The sequence below is a fragment of the Endocarpon pusillum genome (assembly GCF_000464535.1).
Source record: "Endocarpon pusillum Z07020 unplaced genomic scaffold scaffold2751, whole genome shotgun sequence".
Lineage (NCBI taxonomy): Eukaryota > Fungi > Ascomycota > Eurotiomycetes > Verrucariales > Verrucariaceae > Endocarpon > Endocarpon pusillum.
In genome coordinates this window covers 105,264-122,965 of record NW_006916233.1, presented here as the reverse complement: position 1 = coordinate 122,965, position 17,702 = coordinate 105,264, and the positions used below count along the sequence as shown (strand labels likewise).

Sequence of the window (17,702 nt, the reverse complement as noted above, 5' to 3'; positions counted from 1 at the left end):
AGGCCCTTTTTCTACCTCCCGAGCTTCGCGTTGTTGACGAGCAAGCCAGTTGTTACTAGTAGGACAAAGCTCCTTCTCTCCACTGCTGCTCCATCTCTAAGCTCTACGCTGCTCGACCATCCTCAACTTGACCCTAACAGCCGCCTAATGGTTCTCAGCAGCCGCCCGCAGATGCCGCACCACAGCTCCCCTTCCCTGCGGCTTAGCCATCACCTCCGTGTGCAGCGCGCCTGCAACAATCACCCTCTCTACCTCAATAGCGCTAGGTAAGTTCTCCCTGCATATCCTCTCCAGAGCTTCAGATTGCTCTGCTGGGACGATCTCATCTCTGCCGGCTTGGAGGATGAGGACCTTCCTTACGATCGGTGTCACAACCATGGCTGACGGTCCGTTGTGGGAACTGGGATTCGGCTTTGGGTGTGACGCGGCGGGGCCAGCAGCAGCAGCGGTGGCGGCTACAGCAATCTTCTTGACAGCGAGTCCGCTATCCCAGGTTGAGCGGAGGAACGGCCAGAGATAGCGGTAGGGGAGATATTTCTGAGGATAGAGGGCAGTAAGCATAGAGCGGATGGAAAGGAAAGGCGTTTCGAGGACGAGACTGTGGATATTAAGCAGCTTTTGGTGTTGTTGTCCAGCAGCATTCAGGTACTGCTGTGTAAGCAGCGTGGCAAGTGCTGTTGTGGCTACGCCGGCTCCGATTGATTGGCCCCAGAGGACGAACGTGGTGTCAATGTGCGGATCTTGGCGCACGTTTTGAATCAGCCAAGTCAAGGCTGCTTGAGCGTCCAGCTCAATGCCTGATTGAGACGCCCTGCCACGGGAGGTCCAGAAGCCGCGGTATGAGAGCGCGTAAATGCTGTAGCCTCTGTGCTCGCTGGTTTGGTCTCCAGCTGCGTCCAGAGCCTTGAGCACGGCAGAGAGATATGGCAGCCGAGGAGGCAGAGACGATGCATTCCCTTGAAAGTAGAGAACAGTTACACGCTTTCGATGCTTAGCAGCCAGGTCGACACCACCCTCAAGCAGCTTCAGTGCTGTGCCATCCGCTGCTCTCAGATCATGCTCTTTCCAGACAACAGGCCTGCATTGGTTGATATAGTCTGTCACTTTGTCGGACCTAGAGAATGGCGGTACAGAGGGCATATAAATGATCTTGTTTTGGAACACAACCATCATGATGCATTTGTATGTCCATAGCGTTAGGACGAGGCCGCCGAAGACGGCTGGTGGGAGCAAGATCGCCGATATGGAAGAAAGGGTCAACGTCCGGAGCTGTGAAGGGAGAGGAGGTGAGTTGCCTCTGATAGAAGGTATCTGATCATATCGGTTGGGCCTTGAAGTGTTGAGCAACCTACATCTTGACCCTGATACTGATCTCAAATATCGCATGGAGTTGTTGATGGCTGACCATGACGGTGCAATTATGTCCTCTTCGGCTAGTGTCTCAATGTTGATGCAATCGAGGATTTCATGGAAAGGCTGCCTGGATCAATCGGTCACGTCCTTAGCTATATGTTTCGACATAACTCCAGGCAATTCATGCGATTACTCTGACTAACTCAAAATACACTGGCAAAGAGAACTGGCACTACAAGCATCTGATAAGCAAAATGCTTGTTGATTTGGCTTGGCGTTCTGGTCCAGAGTTCGGGGTCCAACGCTAACCATATCTAGCGACTTTCGTCTTCCCTATCTTGAACTTTGTGTGGTGAAGCAGACACCACGCTAAGGGAGGGTGGGGATGTTGGTTTGGTGCTCAAAGTGTCTGGAGTAGCTGCCATCAGCAGAGATATCCATTTGTGACGTCTACTTCAGACACCTCACCACGCTCTTGGGTAGAAAGACAGAGATGGCTACCGCTCCTCCTCAAGTGGCCCATGATCCATCACTCCAAAAGGGATCATCAAGAGCTATCTCGGTGACTGCGCCTCTCCTCCACGATTTATCTCCATCGGAAAATGGCTAAAGTGGCATGACATGGCATTCACCTATGGATATCATTTTGTTCAGGTTACGTTCCCTCGAACAAATCTAAGATCGAATACTTCTTCGTGAAGTCCATGGCTCCCTTTGCCCTCGTTGGCCTCGAACATTGTCTTCGACTTGACCACTGCTTTTTATCCCTACTCCGATATCGCTGAATCCGGCTAGTGAGGTCTCATCACATTTCATATTTGATTAAGACCTTGATATACTTCTCCTTCCTTCTCATTCTCACACCCTTCTTTCTCCATATTACTTCGACTCATACTACCTTTGCTCATTACATCTCATCTTCTTCAGTATCTCTACTCGTCTCATACTTCAGTAAGTTATCTGTACTCCTCCAAGATTCGGTTCGTCTTATCTTCTCCTGTTCATCAACATACGCTTGATCTCCACTGAGCTGCCGTACTCGATCTGGCATTGCTTCATCATAAGCAGTTATCAAGAGAAACCGTCTCATCCAAACTATACTCCCAACAATTGAGGTGTGTTTCAACCATACCCCTCCTTTGGTGAATGAGCTTCCACCATCTCACCCAGTACTCAAAGCACAACTCTTCTGACCCATGCTACTATACTCAACTGCCTCAGCACATTCGCCTTTGTTTCACGTATGATTTCTTATTTCTACCTTGGAAACCACTTATCCTGTTGTCTATTGGTGGGTACTCATGATCACAGAATCTGGGGATGGCTACGACTCTCCCTATGTATCGTCTGGTGTACAAGGTATAGACGTGTAAGGCTGATATGATTGTCTTTTGGATCAGGCTGGGTCAAATAAACTTGAGACACCATCCAAATTCCGGACTTCATCACCAAATGGCAGCACCAGGTTCACACCATGGATTGACCCTCGCTGAAATACGGGCTATTTATGGAATACCGGCCAACGCTCATGACTCTGCCTTTGGAAGAATGGACTCAAAGACACGGAATGCGGCAAGATCTCGAAAACTAACCGATTTCTGCGGAGTTTCGAAGCCGAAACTACACTATCGTAGGCACAATGGCGAGCTTCTGCCGGCTGCCGTATGTATATGCGCGATCTCGACGAATTGCCCTTGCAAGCCCCCGGGCGAACAAGATTGCCGCTCGCTAGTTCCTGCACCAAAGCCAAGTCACGACAGTGCCTGGGGGCACATAGGGTTGCTTCACTTTCTTCGCCACGATCAGGATCGCTCGCTAACATATTTTAGGCCTCTCATCAACACACACATTTCGAAGGATATGCATGAGATCATCCTGACTGTGCAGTATTTCGAGAAACTTGCCCTGAGATTGCAGGACAGTCATGCAGACTTCCCCGACATCCATCAACATATGCGCAAATGGTTAAGCGATATGCGATGCTTCAGTATAGATGAAGGGATTCTAACATTGTCTAACATACTGGAGATCTTCTCGAATTTCTCCCGCTGGATTGTGAAGAACAATATCAGTTACCGCCGCGTACCTGAGGACATCCGGGCGGACGTCGTTTGGCTCAAGTCAAGATGGCAAATGGGTGACTGGAATCTGGCAGATCCACTTCGCGGGCTCAATATTGCTTACAAGAATGACTGTATCAGCAGAAGTCTGAACAAGAACTGGAAATTCTACAATCCTGCCTGGAATCGCTTCGGTCACAATGGCTTGGTACCTGGCGTCACCTGGCGTTACTATATCGCTATCATGCGTGACGGGGGCCATGGCTCTCCTGAGGCTGGAATATCGGGTATCGCGGGTCAAGGAGCAGTGTCTGTTGTTCTTAGCGTCCCTAATACCCAGGGTGAGTACGCAGATTGGGATGAGGGGAATAAGATTGGATACGTCAGCACGGTCGGCTCAAGAGACCAACCATCAACATACACTCAATTACTCCTCGACAGTCACGACTGGTACGTCAAGTCTAACAAGATTAAGATTGAAGGAGAAGACCAGCAAAGAGAAGAAGAGAGAAAGAAAGAGGATCGACCCGTCCGAGTCTTCCGGTCGTGGAAGCTGCCACCAAAGAACACGTGGCGGCCGAGAAATGGGTTCAGATACGATGGGCTATACGACGTGATCGACAAGGAGCTAATTGACCCGGATAGAGCCTTATACCGTTTCACTATGGAACGGCAATACGATCAGTGGGCGATCAGAGTCGATCAGCCTGACGATCAGACTTTATTGCTCTGGGACCAGTGCGCTATAACGCAGAAGACTGCAAAATAAGCCGCCTGTGAATCGGCCTTGGTGGAGGTAGAACGACGTCTCAATCCAAAGTAAGTTTAGGATGAAAATCTGGTCAGCAACTTTACAAGACGGAGCGATGTCAGATTGGCTGAGAGCAAGAATCTGAGCTGATTCCAAATCACTGCAAGCTTTTCTACACATTCTGAGTCATCTTCAGAGCTAAATCGGGGGAGCGTATGCGGGTTGCTTTTTGGCTGACATTTCTATTGGAACTCTTTGGGAGGGCTGGTCACCACCAGCTCCTTATTTTCTTATGTGCTCTTGGAACGATCTCAAGAAGACTTGTTGAACTCAAAAATACAGTTTGCGCTTATTTTGCTACGTGTGTCACTAGCGTTTTGTTACAGAATTGATACGTGCTTTGCCTCAGGCCCGCATGTATTTTTGGTATCCGCGTTTCGCGCTATTTCGCTTGATATAGCAACTCTGTACGTATAAATGCTCGCTCTGCGCACTGAATTAGATAGAACAACTTGCTATTTACACACTATCCACTTGATTAGTCAGCACAGTTCATCAAGACTTCACTACCACCTTGCTTTGCGGGACAAATGAGCTTTGGAGCGAGGGATTAGCGAATTTTTGGGCTTGCTTCATCCTCTGGCTTTCATTGGCCTGAGATCGAGAGCTTTGATTTGGCTCTATGTACATAGCTTCTCTTACCCATCTCTCAATCACTTCCACCAGTCTTGACCATCCGTTCATATAAGCCTTTGCCCAGCCTCGTGATCCCAACTCCAGATCTTCACGCGCACCAAAGTCAGGAGAGCTCAAGAATCACCGTCTGAAGAACGTTCGCTTTCAGATTCATACAAGCCGGAGGTCGTATCAGTGAGCCGTGGAAAGCTCAAGGGCATATCCTACGCATTTTTGGGGGGATCATACATCTCTATTACGTCAGCCCAATATCTGCCGCACGAGCTTTCGGAGTCCTTCCCAAGTCTTCGACACCCACATTCCCTCCACACAGGGTGTCCAGTTGAATCAATTTAATCAAATGAGCCAAATCCATGAATCAACATTCTGAGATTTGACAAATTAGTCAAATGGAAGTCTTATATGCGTGTAGACTCTCCCCCGACTCACATCGGGCTTACCCGAAGCTTAAATCAAGTTGTAAAGGCTACTTGTAAGAGTGCGCGAATGGCGACCAGGTTTGCATGGACAGACTGCCCATAGCATTGCCCATTGAATTATCAAGCAGCCATAGTAATCTCAGAAGAAATGGCTTGCGCTATGTACATCATAAGGAAATAAAACCTTATATCAGATTATGCTGCATCACCAGATGTATAACACAGCCCATGAACTTCTAAAGCAATGACGTACGCCCTGATATCGATATTTGCGTCCACAGATGTCCGATCCCTAGAGTCCAGTTGAGCCATGTCGAAAGAAGTGGAGGCGGAGCACTGTTCAATTGCCTGTAGAAAATCTGTTTGCTTTAGATTAGCCAGCCCACAGTTGCCAAGACTGCACAGAGGCTCATAGGCCACAACAACGGATCACTTCCGACCATGCTTGCTGCAGACTGCGCGTCGTTGTTGATCGACGCCGGCGCTCCACTGTCAGCAGGGCAGCTGAGATTGAACTTGGGGGTCGTCGACAAGTCATCTGTGATGGCAAATTTCTCCTTGTTGGCTGGATTGGAGTCGCGCAGAGTGTACCACCATACATTGGTCCTGCCGAACAGGCCGCAACCGATCTGATCCCAATATGTCTTTGCGTTTTCAATGGATGCCTCTGCCTGGCCAAACATGGGGCCTTCGGCTGGCCAGCCAGTCTCGGTGATCCAGACAGGCTTGTTCCCTGCAGCAGATAGTGTCTCGTTGTAGATGTATTCGAAGATGGTGGTGGCGTTGGAGAAGGTATTGCCCTTGTCCTTCTCGTAGTAGGGGTACAGATCAGTACCGATAAAGTCGGCCTCCTCGATGACAGCGGAGTTGGACGAATTTGCCCAAGCACTCCACGAATCAACATGACCAACAGGCTTCTGACTCAGCGCTGTATTGGCGATACTCGAGCGTACCTCCTGGATAAAGTCCACAATCTCGTCTGGTCCAGTACCGATACCCGCCTCGTTTTCTATTCCACTCTCGGAGATGCGGTAGAGGTCCTCGCTGCCGACTGAGATGCCGACGACTAGATCTGCGAATGGCTGCCCATGCTGCGAGATAGCTGATTGCAGAGCGGTCAACTCGTTCCTGATGCTTGTCGTCCCTGAACACCAGATGCCGAGAAGCATGGAAGTGTTGGTCGCGAGAGCAGCAGGAAACGCGGAAATAGGAGCGTCTGTCGTGCCGGATTGGACATTTGTGTAGAGTCTGACACTGTTGAAGCTGCCTGGAGATGATCGAAGTCCCTGCGCGGTGCGGAACTCCCTCTCAAAATCAGCCTGTTCCTTGGCCTTGCTACTGTCGAGGGTGGCACCAGAGTTGAAGCCTAGATAGCCCTGTTGTTGCGCAGTTACCAGTGCTATCCAGTTCGCCGTCACAAAAGAGCCGAGAAGATACATTTTTAAAAACGGTGAAGGAGCGATAAAAGATGGCTTGACTGATGAAAATGAACTTTTCGACGATCAAAATAAGAAGAGAGTGTGGAGTTCCAGTGGACGGCTGGTATGTTTATCATCGGAGGGGCTGCCGCCCCTGAGTGCTCGAGAAATCTGAAGCCGTGCTTGCATTGTCGTATTGTTCCCTGGCCAATGGAGGGACTCCAGCGAATCAACGGCTGTCACTTGCAAAGAAATATGCCTCGTTACTCATTAGCAGGAATTGTTGATCTGCGTTGTCCTAAAATGGGCGCATTTGAATACGAGAATACGCGAGAGTAGAACTGGACTGTAAGAAGCCAGTCAGGCCATCATCCTTCATTGGCTGAGCAATGCCCTTGAAGTCCATCAGCTAATCTTTGGATACACTACCGCTCTTGAAAGAAGGATGAAAGGCCCCTTGGACGCCTTCTTGGAAGTCTGAAGCTTGCTGCCCATTGGCAACAACCTTTGCTACTACGTAAAGGGGATCCCTTTAGCAGCGGAGCGGGTCTATAACGGTTACTGGGTTAAGTGTCGTTAGTTCGCGATCTGAATGCGCTATTACGTACTACCGTACCTGGCATAAGTATTCGTAGCATGGCGCTAGTATTAGGTGTCTAAAACAGCTAATATACTTTCATGCTAAACCGATAGTGGCCTAGCTGTACTGTATCAGGTCGATCGTGTGGACAGAATCAAGAGCAGCTTCGAGAAAGTGTGGTGGCGATGTATTTGATACTAGCTGTTCTTAGCACCGTGCTACGATTACCCGTGGCCCAATGGGTGATCTTACTTAATTAATATTCTATTATGACAGACACTCGAAGACAAAGCGATCAGTAGTATCTCAGATTACTTAACAGAAAAAGAGAATGATAGTGATAGTAATGCGCGAGTGTTACATATACTATATAAAGCGTGAGAGCTACTAGAGGAAGGAAGAGGGCAGGACGCCAGAGGCGCTTGAGATGAAGAGGGATCAACGAGATCTACTAAGGCGATCCTCCAAAGTATAAAGGACAGGCTAACAAAGATTAAGGAACAGAAATTACCTCAGGCGAACCTTTACTAGGAAGCACGCCCCCTAAAAGCGTCATACGCTGCAGCGGCGAAGCGAAACATAGCCGACGACAGGACATAGTGCTCCTTGAGACTTATTACCTCCTATCGCCTAGCACAGACAGGCAACGCCCTTAGAAAAGAGGAGAAGGAAATCATAATCAAGATATCTGATAAAATAGAGAAGCGTATAGTGTGCAAGGGGGAAGCAAAGAAACTAGTAGAAAGGATTAAGAAAAAGCAGCCCCTAGACTTATAAGGGTAAACAGAATAAGAAATAAGGACATTAAGGTTACCTGTGGCCCAATAGGTGGAGCAGTGGTAGGGCCCCACTTGCAGGGGGGGGGGCCCCCCTGGCAAGCCCGCGCGCAGCGCGTGGCCGACACCATAACGCATCAACACCCGTAACGCTCCTCAAAATGCGTACAATCAACGTAGAATGGGTATAGGCAGCATAGAATTCGCTCAATTAGGAAACTATTACTCGTCAAAACGAATGGGAAGCCATTTTCGACGCTCCACTGCAAATTTGAGAGCTTACGGCGCTCATCTTCTAACTCTTTTCGGAGGTCTTCTTCTCGCCATAGGGCCCTCTGGAGCTGTGTACCACCCTCTTCTACGCGCTGTGTGACCATATTTCGAGCCTGCGAAGCCAATAGAACTCCTCCTTTTTGTAGCTGACGTTGAGATTGAATTCTTCGTTCTCTTCGCTCTTTTTCAGCTGCTGTAGAGGCTGCTAAATCCTTCTTAATTTGTGTAGCAGTATTGACTTGAATTTGTGCCCCTTTGATGAATTTCTGTGCTATTAATTTATAGCGACTCGGAGTTGCGTTTTCTAAGCGAATAGCTTGCTTTTTAAGTGCTTGAGGCGTTAGAGGCGTTGTAGGAGGCTGAAATTCGGTTTCAGGAGGTGTAGAAGGTCGAGGAGGAGGAGGAGGCTGGTATTCCTTGACTTTTTCAAGCACAAGCTGTGGATTATATGGAATAAGTCCACATTCGCGAAATGACGAACGAATAGAGCTGTTTTTGAACGTTGATTGACGAATTCCATAGATAGCTGTAAGAAATTCAAGCTTATCAAATTTGCTGCATCCTGTACGAGTCGCTTGATTGACAGCTTGAGCATGCCAGTGCTTGTATGGCTGAAATAGCACTACATCAAGTGGCTGAAGAAAATGAGTAGTGTGTGGAGGGAACACAAAGAGATGGATATGCCAGAATTCGCAGAATTCGAGTATCTCTTGCGTTAAATGGCTCTTATAACCATCACAAAGTAGAATTCGATAAGCACCCTTTCTCGTACGTCGACTTTGGCGTTCAAAATGTTGAATATACGCAAGGGTAAGCTCGTCATTTGCGTATCCAGTATCTGACAATCCCACAAGCACTTCATCCTTTTGAGATCTCGATAGAAACGCTCCAAATGGACCTTCCCTGGCAGAATGAGCATCGGCTTAATGACAATGCCTGTAGCGCTCACAGCCTCAATAGCAGTTACGTATTCGCGGTTGTTATCCGAAACCAAGTAATGGCGTTTTGCATGCGAAGACGTTACTATCCATTGCGACTTCCCTACTCCTATTCGAAAGCCTGTTTCGTCGAAATTCCAAATATCATCATCAAATACGCCGTACGCCTCTCGAAGCGCTCGAAAACGCTCAAACCAGTTAGATATAAGATCAGGATCATGAGCAAGCTTTCTCTCAAGCTCTAGAGGCTTTTGCTTTGCTTTATGAAGCTCAGGATGTCGATTTAGAAAGCGTTTGACCCAATGTTCTCCTACAACAGGCGCTGTAGAATTCTCTGTATGATCCTCCTTGAGCATCTCATTTGCGACCTTATTAACATGATCATAGCGTATCGACTGGCCTATCTCATCCAATGATAAGATATATTGCAAAAGCGCTTGCTCCTGTATCTCTGACAGCTTATAGTTCTTCGGTTTTCGACTTATACGAGGTCCTATGCCCTTTAATCGACGTTGAACGCGAAATTTGCTCACTCGATATTCGCGCGCCTTTTCTGCAATAACAGGACGCTCCCCTGCCTCACGCTCTGCAAGAATATCTCGTACGGCATTTGCTACGCGCTCATCTATCTCCTCATTCGAATCAGGCATGTTGTGGTGGAGCTATACACAAAAGAATACACGCTATTTGGAAGAAAATCGAGAAGAGCGTTACGCGTGTTGATGCGTTATGGTGTCGGCCACGCGCTGCGCGCGGGCTTGCCAGGGGGGCCCCCCCCCCTGCAAGTGGGGCCCTACCAGGGCTCCACCCATTGGGCCACGGGTACTTACTACCTATGCCTCCCCCCGTAGTGGTCATAATACAGGGCGTGACGCTAAGTTCTGTATCATCGTCATGTCTATACAAGTATAATACTTGGTGTTTTGGGACATTTTGACCAATTTAGCCATCCTGCTCTGTTCATGCGTAGGAATCTGTGTATTAAGCCCTCTTCTACTATTGTGTATGCATCCTATCCGCGTCAGTGACTGCTTGACATGTATTGTGCAACAATGTTCGGTCGAAGATATCCGAGACATGTTTTTGTCTTGACCACAACAATTCTGTTTCGACGAGCGGGTCAAGATTGTCATACGTGACACGCGGGCATCGACAAAGAAGACCTCGTTTTCAAATAATGGCCAGACATTAAATGCATCGTGACTTGCCAAGGTTTTGTCAGCGATTCTTCAAACAATCAAGATACCAACGGTCAGGACACTCTTGTAGCAAGAATGTACCTTGGGGATCTACAGTACGATAGATCCATTGTCTTTGTAAGGTTGACAACCGAGTGTACCGCGGAGAATATTTCCACCCCGGGTAATATAGGTATAAACTGTCCCTTCTGGCAGAATTCTACCGTGGACAGGAAAAATATCTGGGTGGAGCGATGTTACAGCGTACTGTTGCGTGGAGGGGGGGGGGACTTTCCGATATGAGTCTTACCAGCTATCCGTGGGTGCCTGGATTCCAGGTTCGGGGCCAGGGTTTGGTTTCTCCTTCCTTGATGCAGAGAGTGGTAATGGATTTGAGCCTGGGTATGGGAAGAGGTTTGTTCTTTTTCCTTTCCCTCTGTTGGTCCATGAGGGTGGTTGAACACCGAGGAGCTTTGGGATGTGGTTTCGAGGAGAGGCCATGAGTAGCATGGGCGCCGGGACAGATTTCATAGTGTCGACTCCCCTCGATGGAGCTAAGTTATGCTATACGCAGAGGACGATGGTGAACCAAGGCAATGCCTGGAAACCATTCACCAGATCAACCACACATATACTAGGGACAAAACCAACAAGGGAGAACGATGCTCATCTTCTGTAGTAAGGTAATGTTCGTGTATATGCATTCTGCAGGCTCCACTTGATGAAACCTGCACCCAACGGTAGAATTGTGTTCTTCCAGCAACAGCCTATTTTGAAGGCCCTTATTGACGGATCTTGGCAATTGCAGGTGAAATTGGTAGCCTATAAGACAAATAATATTTCGCGTCTCTGGACCGGTGTTCACGTGAAATGCATACGACGGCTACCTTTCCTTTTAGGCTGGCTGATACTCCAGACATCGCACCGCGTCAAGACCATTCTGAATCTGTGAGCCCCATCTTGAACATTCCAGCCCAGCTCAGACAAGTTCTTTCGTCCAGTTTCCCACACCCACTATTCAATATCTGTGCCTGCTTCTTCTCTCTGCCAACGGATTGCGCTGGTATTTCGGCATGGCCACGCCAATAGCAAAGCTCGAGCGTAACAATCTGGTAAGAAACCGCCAGCTTCTCCATCTTGTGCATCGATCGACTGACGCGTCGTTTGACTCGTATTACAGCTGCTTCTCAAAGTGATCGAAGCCCAGCAATCTCTAAAATCACTTGATGCAGCCAAGACAGTTGAGGAATGGCGTATGACTCTCCCTTTCTCTCTCTCATCCTGATCTCATTCATGCTTCACTCTTTTAACATCACTTAGCTCCCTCAGTCGGTCCTTCTCCCTCGGCTCGCATGATAAGCGAACATCTCAGAGCCATTGCCAAGGACGCTGTCGAGAGAGGGTTGGTTCATCCTGACTTCAAAATCTCATGCTCCAACTACTATCCACCAAAGGGGCAAAAGACTGGTCGAGACCAGCGTTCTGCACCATTAGCCAAGAAGCGAGCTAGGAAAGAGGCAGATGAGGACGACATGATGCATACGACCGATGACGAAGTGGTCAAAACCAAGAAGGTACGGCCAGTCTTTCATCAAGCTGTTGGTCATCACTGATCCATATCTAGACCAAGAGAGGAGGAGCGACGAAGACCAATGACGGTTATCCCACCCCGCCCTCTATTACCAGGTTCAGATCCCGATCTACCATCGCTGATGTTGCTGGCGCCACGGGCGGACTCGACAAAAAAGCTGGCAATGATAGGAATGGTTCAGATTCAGACTCGGACTCAGACTCACTCGCCGACCTTGGTGACACACCTACCAAAGCAGGTGCAAACAAGCAGCGCATACAGCCGGAACGTCGTTCTCGAGCTGTGCGGAAAGACTACACCGATGACTGGGCCACGGGCGAGCTTGATGAAACCGATGAAGACTTTGATCCCTACAAGATGCGACAAGAACAGGAAAAGCAAGCAAAAAGGCATCGTGCACGTCGGTATGCCGATAATGACGACAGTGACTAACAGGGTGGAAAGGAGTGACTCTTGTTCCGCTCGCTTTTGTACTGGATGGTCTGGGTGAACAGCGAGAAGTCAGATATGATGTCGGTCGCTTGGAATTGGTCCGTACAGGGGTGTCGGAGCCTACGGTGTACTGCTTGATTGTGCCTCTTGCCGCAGATAATGGGGCATTCTCTGTGCATCCTGTGTTATGCTTTGTATATCGACTCAGTTTGGCAGAGCTGTGACCGTTACTGTTTTGCCACAAAGTCGGCAATATCAAGTCGAAGGCAAAAGGGATGGAGAAGTTAGCTGGGCCAAGAACTTGCTTCAATCGTCAATGATCATTCGATGCTTGCTCTCTGTTTGTCAGATGCTCATGCAAACACTGCAGTGTGCTCCGTGACACGATCTGCGTTGGTGCTTATCGCCTCTGTACCCAATGCCTCAACTAGCGTATTTAGCAAAATTGAAGGCAGATTGGGGTTGCCTACAGGAGCTCGCTCCTTCACACCAGCATTCAATGTACATGGATGTGAAACCGGTGATCAACAAAGCTGAAAAAGCCCTGCTACTAGGGATCTTCCTTCCCAAAGATGTGCTCAAACTACTCTGCTTGTGTAGAAGCTGTGGCAAGATCAAGTGACAAGATCGACCACGCTACTCGAGTAACCGAGGCATGCTGCACCCCCTACTGAGGGGATGGCTAGGATAAATACAGTGTGTTACGAAAGTCTTGCAAATCCTTGGCGTTATATCGAACATTGCCGCCACAGCGTTGTCAACACAGAAACAGCTCTTGAGGATCATCTATGGATTTGTATCAATATACCAAAATGATGCTGAGCTTCGTTTCATTCTTTTGATATGAATAGATAATAATATAGATTTTATTTGATAGAGTTACATAATATTAATCGATAAATGACCCTCATGGAGCTGTTTCTGTTTGACAATACTGTGGCGGCAACTGAATTGGCAGTTCGATATAACGCCAAGGATTCGCAAGACTTTCGCAATGCACAGTAGCATTCAAATAAGACGGTGACGTTTTCCCTCTTTGTTAACTACCAGCAACACCACCATCTGACACACCATCGACACGTTCCGTTTTCCTTCTCCAGATATAACCACCCGTGCAAAGAACTGTTGGAATCGTACTGACAACAGACGTGATGCCTAACACGAGAACCATATTGCTCCAACCAGCAGCCTCGTAGGTGAACCCTGTAAGAAGTGGACCCACAGTAAAACCAAGCGAGTAGAAGAAGTTTGACAGGCCATATGCCTGGCCAACAGCCCCACCGGCGCTATATTGACGAGGGTTGGCCATGGTCCAGATCTCTGTACACCTGAAGATCTCAGCCCAGATCGGAATCTCGAAAAGTGTGCCAAAAGCTCCAAGGAGGGCGAGAAGAGCACCAAGTAGTACTTTCTGCTGGGTACTGTCGTGATCGACCAATCGAAGCAATATCAGAGGGATTGCGCTGAGAAGATATCCAGCAGCGGTGTACCATCGGGGCCCATGCTTGTCGCTGAGCCAGCCAATGATTGGAGATATGCACGTGGGAACGACCAGGGCAAGAAAAATGAGACCGGCAGCCAGGGAATTCCAACCAAAGGTTCGGGAAACAAAGATGGGAATAGTGGCGTCAAAGCCTGACATGAATACAGCCTGCAGGAAACTACCCCAAAGAGCAACATCTAGGCGAAGATCAGCTAAGAGAGTAATGACCGGGGGGAGGCGCCGATGTACTCGGTGTGCATATCTTCGGAATGGCGATGCTTCTGATATTGAGGATCCCCGTCTCACTGGCTTGTTTGGTTCCTTCTTGGTAGTGGTCTCGGCTAGGTCTTCCGTGTTCTTGGTAGCCAACCATTTGCTTGCTGTGCGCGCCTCAATGAACGACAGTCGGAAGACGCCGTCAATTGCGAGGAATACGAATGAAAGGGCAAACACCGAGTAGTAGCCGGTCCGCTCATATAATACGCCACCTAGCAGAGGGCCCATGACAACGCCAAGACTCCTTGCGATGGCAACGTAGCCCAAGGCCTGTCCCAATCCAGCAGATTCGACCTTGTCTGTCATGATAGTCAAGGAGACTGTCCATACCACGCCTCCAGACGCGCCTTGGAGAATCCGAGCGGTCAGCAGTGCCGCTGTAGAAGTAGCCAGACATAACATCAACGTCGCTGCTCCTTGTATCAACAGCGCACCAAGAAATGGCCATTTCCGTAAATGGATCCTGTCACAAAGCCAGCCGCTGAAGACTGCATATTGATTAGTAGTTGAGCGGTAAGAATTTGATAAGACACTTCTTACCAGAACATACAAGCAGTGCACCTCCAAAGGTCGCGAGAAGAATTGATGTCCAGGCTTGCACTGCAACAGCATAAGCCTACATCTGGAGAAGGCGGTTAATCTTACCTCTTTCAGGTGGAATGCCAATCCTATGGTGTAACGCAAAAGGAATGACTGGTACAATCTGTCATGATGGTGAGCGCAGGTGCTCTGGCAAAGCATGCGACGGTGTACTTACCACGCCATACAGGAAGATATCCTGGGTGAGTCTGTCTTAGCCCATAGGTTGTACCAGAAAGCTCGGGTAGCACCTACGGTAAAAATTGAAAAGGCAACCGTGAGAACAATGAAAAATTTGGACGACCTCTGATATAGAGCTCTCGGTGGGCTAGGTGACGATCCAGTCTCACTCTTGTGAAAGCAGACCTGGGATAATTTAGGTGACATCTGCCAGTACAGTACAAGAGGTTGAAATGGCTAGTCAGAAAACTCGTAAAATGCAAACAACAAGATGAGACAAGAGCATGCAAACTTTCGAGGACAAAGGATGAGACGACGAACAGCACAATTTTCTATCGTGACACGGAAAGGGCATGATATTACCACATCTATTTACACTGGCTGGGCGGATGTAATGGTCCGTACATATTTCGGTTCCGAGAAGCAACCGCATTTTGGCGTTTAAGAACTTCTCGCAAGGTTCGTTCGGTTTGCCGTACGGTCCAGGCTTCAGAGAGAATGCGCGGTAGTATGAATGAATGCATCGGTGGCGATAGTTGCATTGCCAGAAGGTGTTCAATCCTGGATCCTTTTTTTGGCCGTCTGGGGAAATGCCAAGACATCGGGAAAGCTGCTGGGCTTGGCGCCTGAGACGAGAAAAGACTTGCGGATGATAGAGTATTTCCGCAGGTGTAGTAATAATTAGTTAAATTCGTCCCTCAAATGATTCCATTACCCACCCTGGCCAACAATCAGGATGCAAAGCTAAGGGTAAGGTCGAGGTAGAAGTTAGATGGTAATATCCTATCGTTCGAGGCACATGCAGCAACAGACACTGTGGACGAAGTACGTTGCGAATGGCATCATACTGGCGCATCGAGGCTTTTGTTGGAAGTCATTGATTGAGTCGTTAGAAGACCCCTAGTGTTTTGCGCATGGTAGTCATGCTTTTTAGTGACGTCTAATGCCTGGTACATCGCAATGTAGACCTTTAGAATCTCCGAGCAGTCCGTCCTAAGAAGCCTCCTTGCCTACCTATCCCAATCATCCGAGTGTACCGTTGGCCTACACATGTCAGGTTTCCTCAAAGCGACCGTGTCTATGTCGTAGAATGCGCAGAGCCAGTGTTTGATGGCCGAGCTCTCGAAACCTCTGCTCCGGGTTGGGTTGGCCCTTTACCTATCCTTCTTGGGTGTGTTGTTGTCCGGGTTCATTTGGTTGTACTTGACGCTTAGTTGGTCATACTCCTTTTGCAATCCTTCTGCCTGACTCTTCATAGCTTGCAACTCCTTATCTTTCTTGTGAAGATCCTTTTTGAGGCTGCCGATCTCACCAGATTCACCTGCGCGGTCTAGCTTCTCGGCACTCTTTCCACCAGCTCGTGGATCGCCCTCATACATCTTGAGCTTCTCTTCAAGGCGAAGCACGTTAAGGATCATGACATAAGTCTGGTTGAGGATGAGTGACAGGAACAGCGTGAAGCCGCAAAGGTACATGTTGCGTTGAGAATAGAACTTTCGAGCTTGCACTTCCATGCGTTCAGATCCGAGAGCAGCGGCCCTACGACTTAGGTGTTAGGCGATTAGACTCATCCTAATCGTCACAGGGAAGTGAAGCCGGGGAAAAGGAAGGTCTAGCTTACCCTGCGCCGCTTCCATCCTTTGAATAAGCTGCGAGTTCAACCTGAACTCGGTAGACTCGGTTTACACTGTCAAGAAACAGAATGAGAATGAAAATGAACGTGATCTGCGTGGGCGCGCTGTCAGTCTAGGTAAAAAACCGGATCTCGCTGGATCTCGCACCTTCATAGCATATTGAATTTTAGCCACTAGCGGGCTCTCAGAGATAAAGGTGAAGAGCCCCTTCTTCAATTTATAGGGTAGGGGGATGATGAGGCCAACAAAGACCACCATCTCTGCCACCAGTAGGAGGAAAACCTGCAAGTAGCACGGTCAGCGATGTGGAGAGACAAGTCTCGATGGGCACAACCGGCGAGTAAATAAGGGAAGGCATCCTTGTGAATGCCGAACAGTGCGTAGCTGGGGAGAAATGGGAAGTGTTACCAAACTGTAGTAGAGAGTCATTTTGGTGGTTTACAGTATGTGTGCCCTGAGTTGGCGAAATGATGATGCAAGGCCTTTCGATTGTTCAATGAAGGTAATCAACAATCTCACAGCTAGAATAAAGCTTGTGGGGAGGTTGAGAGCCTACTTTTTGAAGACACTGAGTGGAAGGTTGTAGATCCAATAATCGAATTTTAAGACGTGGCAGCAGGCTGGCGGCAGGCGGGCGGCAGGCTGGCATTCGAAGCTGCGGATTATTCACATGAAAGTGACGTAACGGGCCTGCCAAGTTTTGTCGTACGACACATCGCCAAGCTGGGAAATCCCATACTCAGCAATGTTGGCAACAGACTTTTGATTACATTATCCTGGTGTCCCTTTCATAATCATCATTATGATGTACGTTCTGCTCCCAGTTTCATTGGCTCGTTGAGGTCGTCCAAGCAATCCCATAACTCATTGTCATCAGAATATTCAGTAGATGTAGTGATCCACCCGTTGCAGACTGCCGTATATCGTCAGAACTCCATTCTTTCCAACGCCTCCAGAAGTTCAGCGAGAGCACCGGCCCAAGGACTCCTTTGAATGTCCAGCAAACGTCTAGATTGATTTTCAGTTGTGGTGGTAAAGGCGCGGTTAAGAACTGCGCGATTCGGGCAGTGACTATCCTCAACCAA

At 48.5% G+C, this 17,702-nt stretch overlaps 7 protein-coding genes across 7 annotated transcripts; 2 read left to right on the top strand and 5 right to left on the bottom strand.

Annotated features, from left to right (window-relative positions):
* Nucleotides 1–144: 144 nt before the first annotated feature.
* EPUS_02921 (uncharacterized protein) lies at nucleotides 145–1,408 on the bottom strand (the record flags this gene model as incomplete). The annotated part of the gene is made up of 2 exons (XM_007804008.1): nucleotides 145–1,297; nucleotides 1,353–1,408. 2 exons carry the CDS (start codon nucleotides 1,406–1,408, stop codon nucleotides 145–147), a joined length of 1,209 nt encoding a protein of 402 aa, XP_007802199.1.
* Nucleotides 1,409–2,992: 1,584 nt separating this feature from the next.
* EPUS_02920 (uncharacterized protein) lies at nucleotides 2,993–4,182 on the top strand (the record flags this gene model as incomplete). Its single annotated transcript, XM_007804007.1, has 2 exons — nucleotides 2,993–3,015; nucleotides 3,183–4,182. 2 exons carry the CDS (start codon nucleotides 2,993–2,995, stop codon nucleotides 4,180–4,182), a joined length of 1,023 nt encoding a protein of 340 aa, XP_007802198.1.
* Nucleotides 4,183–5,647: 1,465 nt separating this feature from the next.
* Nucleotides 5,648–6,718, bottom strand: EPUS_02919 (uncharacterized protein; the record flags this gene model as incomplete). Its single annotated transcript, XM_007804006.1, has 1 exon — nucleotides 5,648–6,718. The coding sequence occupies one exon, from the start codon at nucleotides 6,716–6,718 to the stop codon at nucleotides 5,648–5,650; it is 1,071 nt and encodes a 356-aa protein (XP_007802197.1).
* Nucleotides 6,719–7,229: 511 nt separating this feature from the next.
* Nucleotides 7,230–9,914, bottom strand: EPUS_02918 (uncharacterized protein; the record flags this gene model as incomplete). The annotated part of the gene is made up of 3 exons (XM_007804005.1): nucleotides 7,230–7,246; nucleotides 8,337–8,961; nucleotides 9,099–9,914. 3 exons carry the CDS (start codon nucleotides 9,912–9,914, stop codon nucleotides 7,230–7,232), a joined length of 1,458 nt encoding a protein of 485 aa, XP_007802196.1.
* A 1,601-nt stretch (nucleotides 9,915–11,515) lies between these two features.
* EPUS_02917 (uncharacterized protein) lies at nucleotides 11,516–12,465 on the top strand (the record flags this gene model as incomplete). Its single annotated transcript, XM_007804004.1, has 4 exons — nucleotides 11,516–11,554; nucleotides 11,623–11,695; nucleotides 11,763–12,016; nucleotides 12,067–12,465. The coding sequence occupies 4 exons, from the start codon at nucleotides 11,516–11,518 to the stop codon at nucleotides 12,463–12,465; spliced, it is 765 nt and encodes a 254-aa protein (XP_007802195.1).
* A 1,039-nt stretch (nucleotides 12,466–13,504) lies between these two features.
* On the bottom strand, nucleotides 13,505–15,190 carry EPUS_02916 (uncharacterized protein; the record flags this gene model as incomplete). Its single annotated transcript, XM_007804003.1, has 5 exons — nucleotides 13,505–14,712; nucleotides 14,765–14,824; nucleotides 14,870–14,927; nucleotides 14,982–15,002; nucleotides 15,059–15,190. The coding sequence occupies 5 exons, from the start codon at nucleotides 15,188–15,190 to the stop codon at nucleotides 13,505–13,507; spliced, it is 1,479 nt and encodes a 492-aa protein (XP_007802194.1).
* Nucleotides 15,191–16,137: 947 nt separating this feature from the next.
* EPUS_02915 (uncharacterized protein) lies at nucleotides 16,138–16,875 on the bottom strand (the record flags this gene model as incomplete). The annotated part of the gene is made up of 3 exons (XM_007804002.1): nucleotides 16,138–16,522; nucleotides 16,605–16,708; nucleotides 16,765–16,875. The coding sequence occupies 3 exons, from the start codon at nucleotides 16,873–16,875 to the stop codon at nucleotides 16,138–16,140; spliced, it is 600 nt and encodes a 199-aa protein (XP_007802193.1).
* Nucleotides 16,876–17,702: the final 827 nt, after the last annotated feature.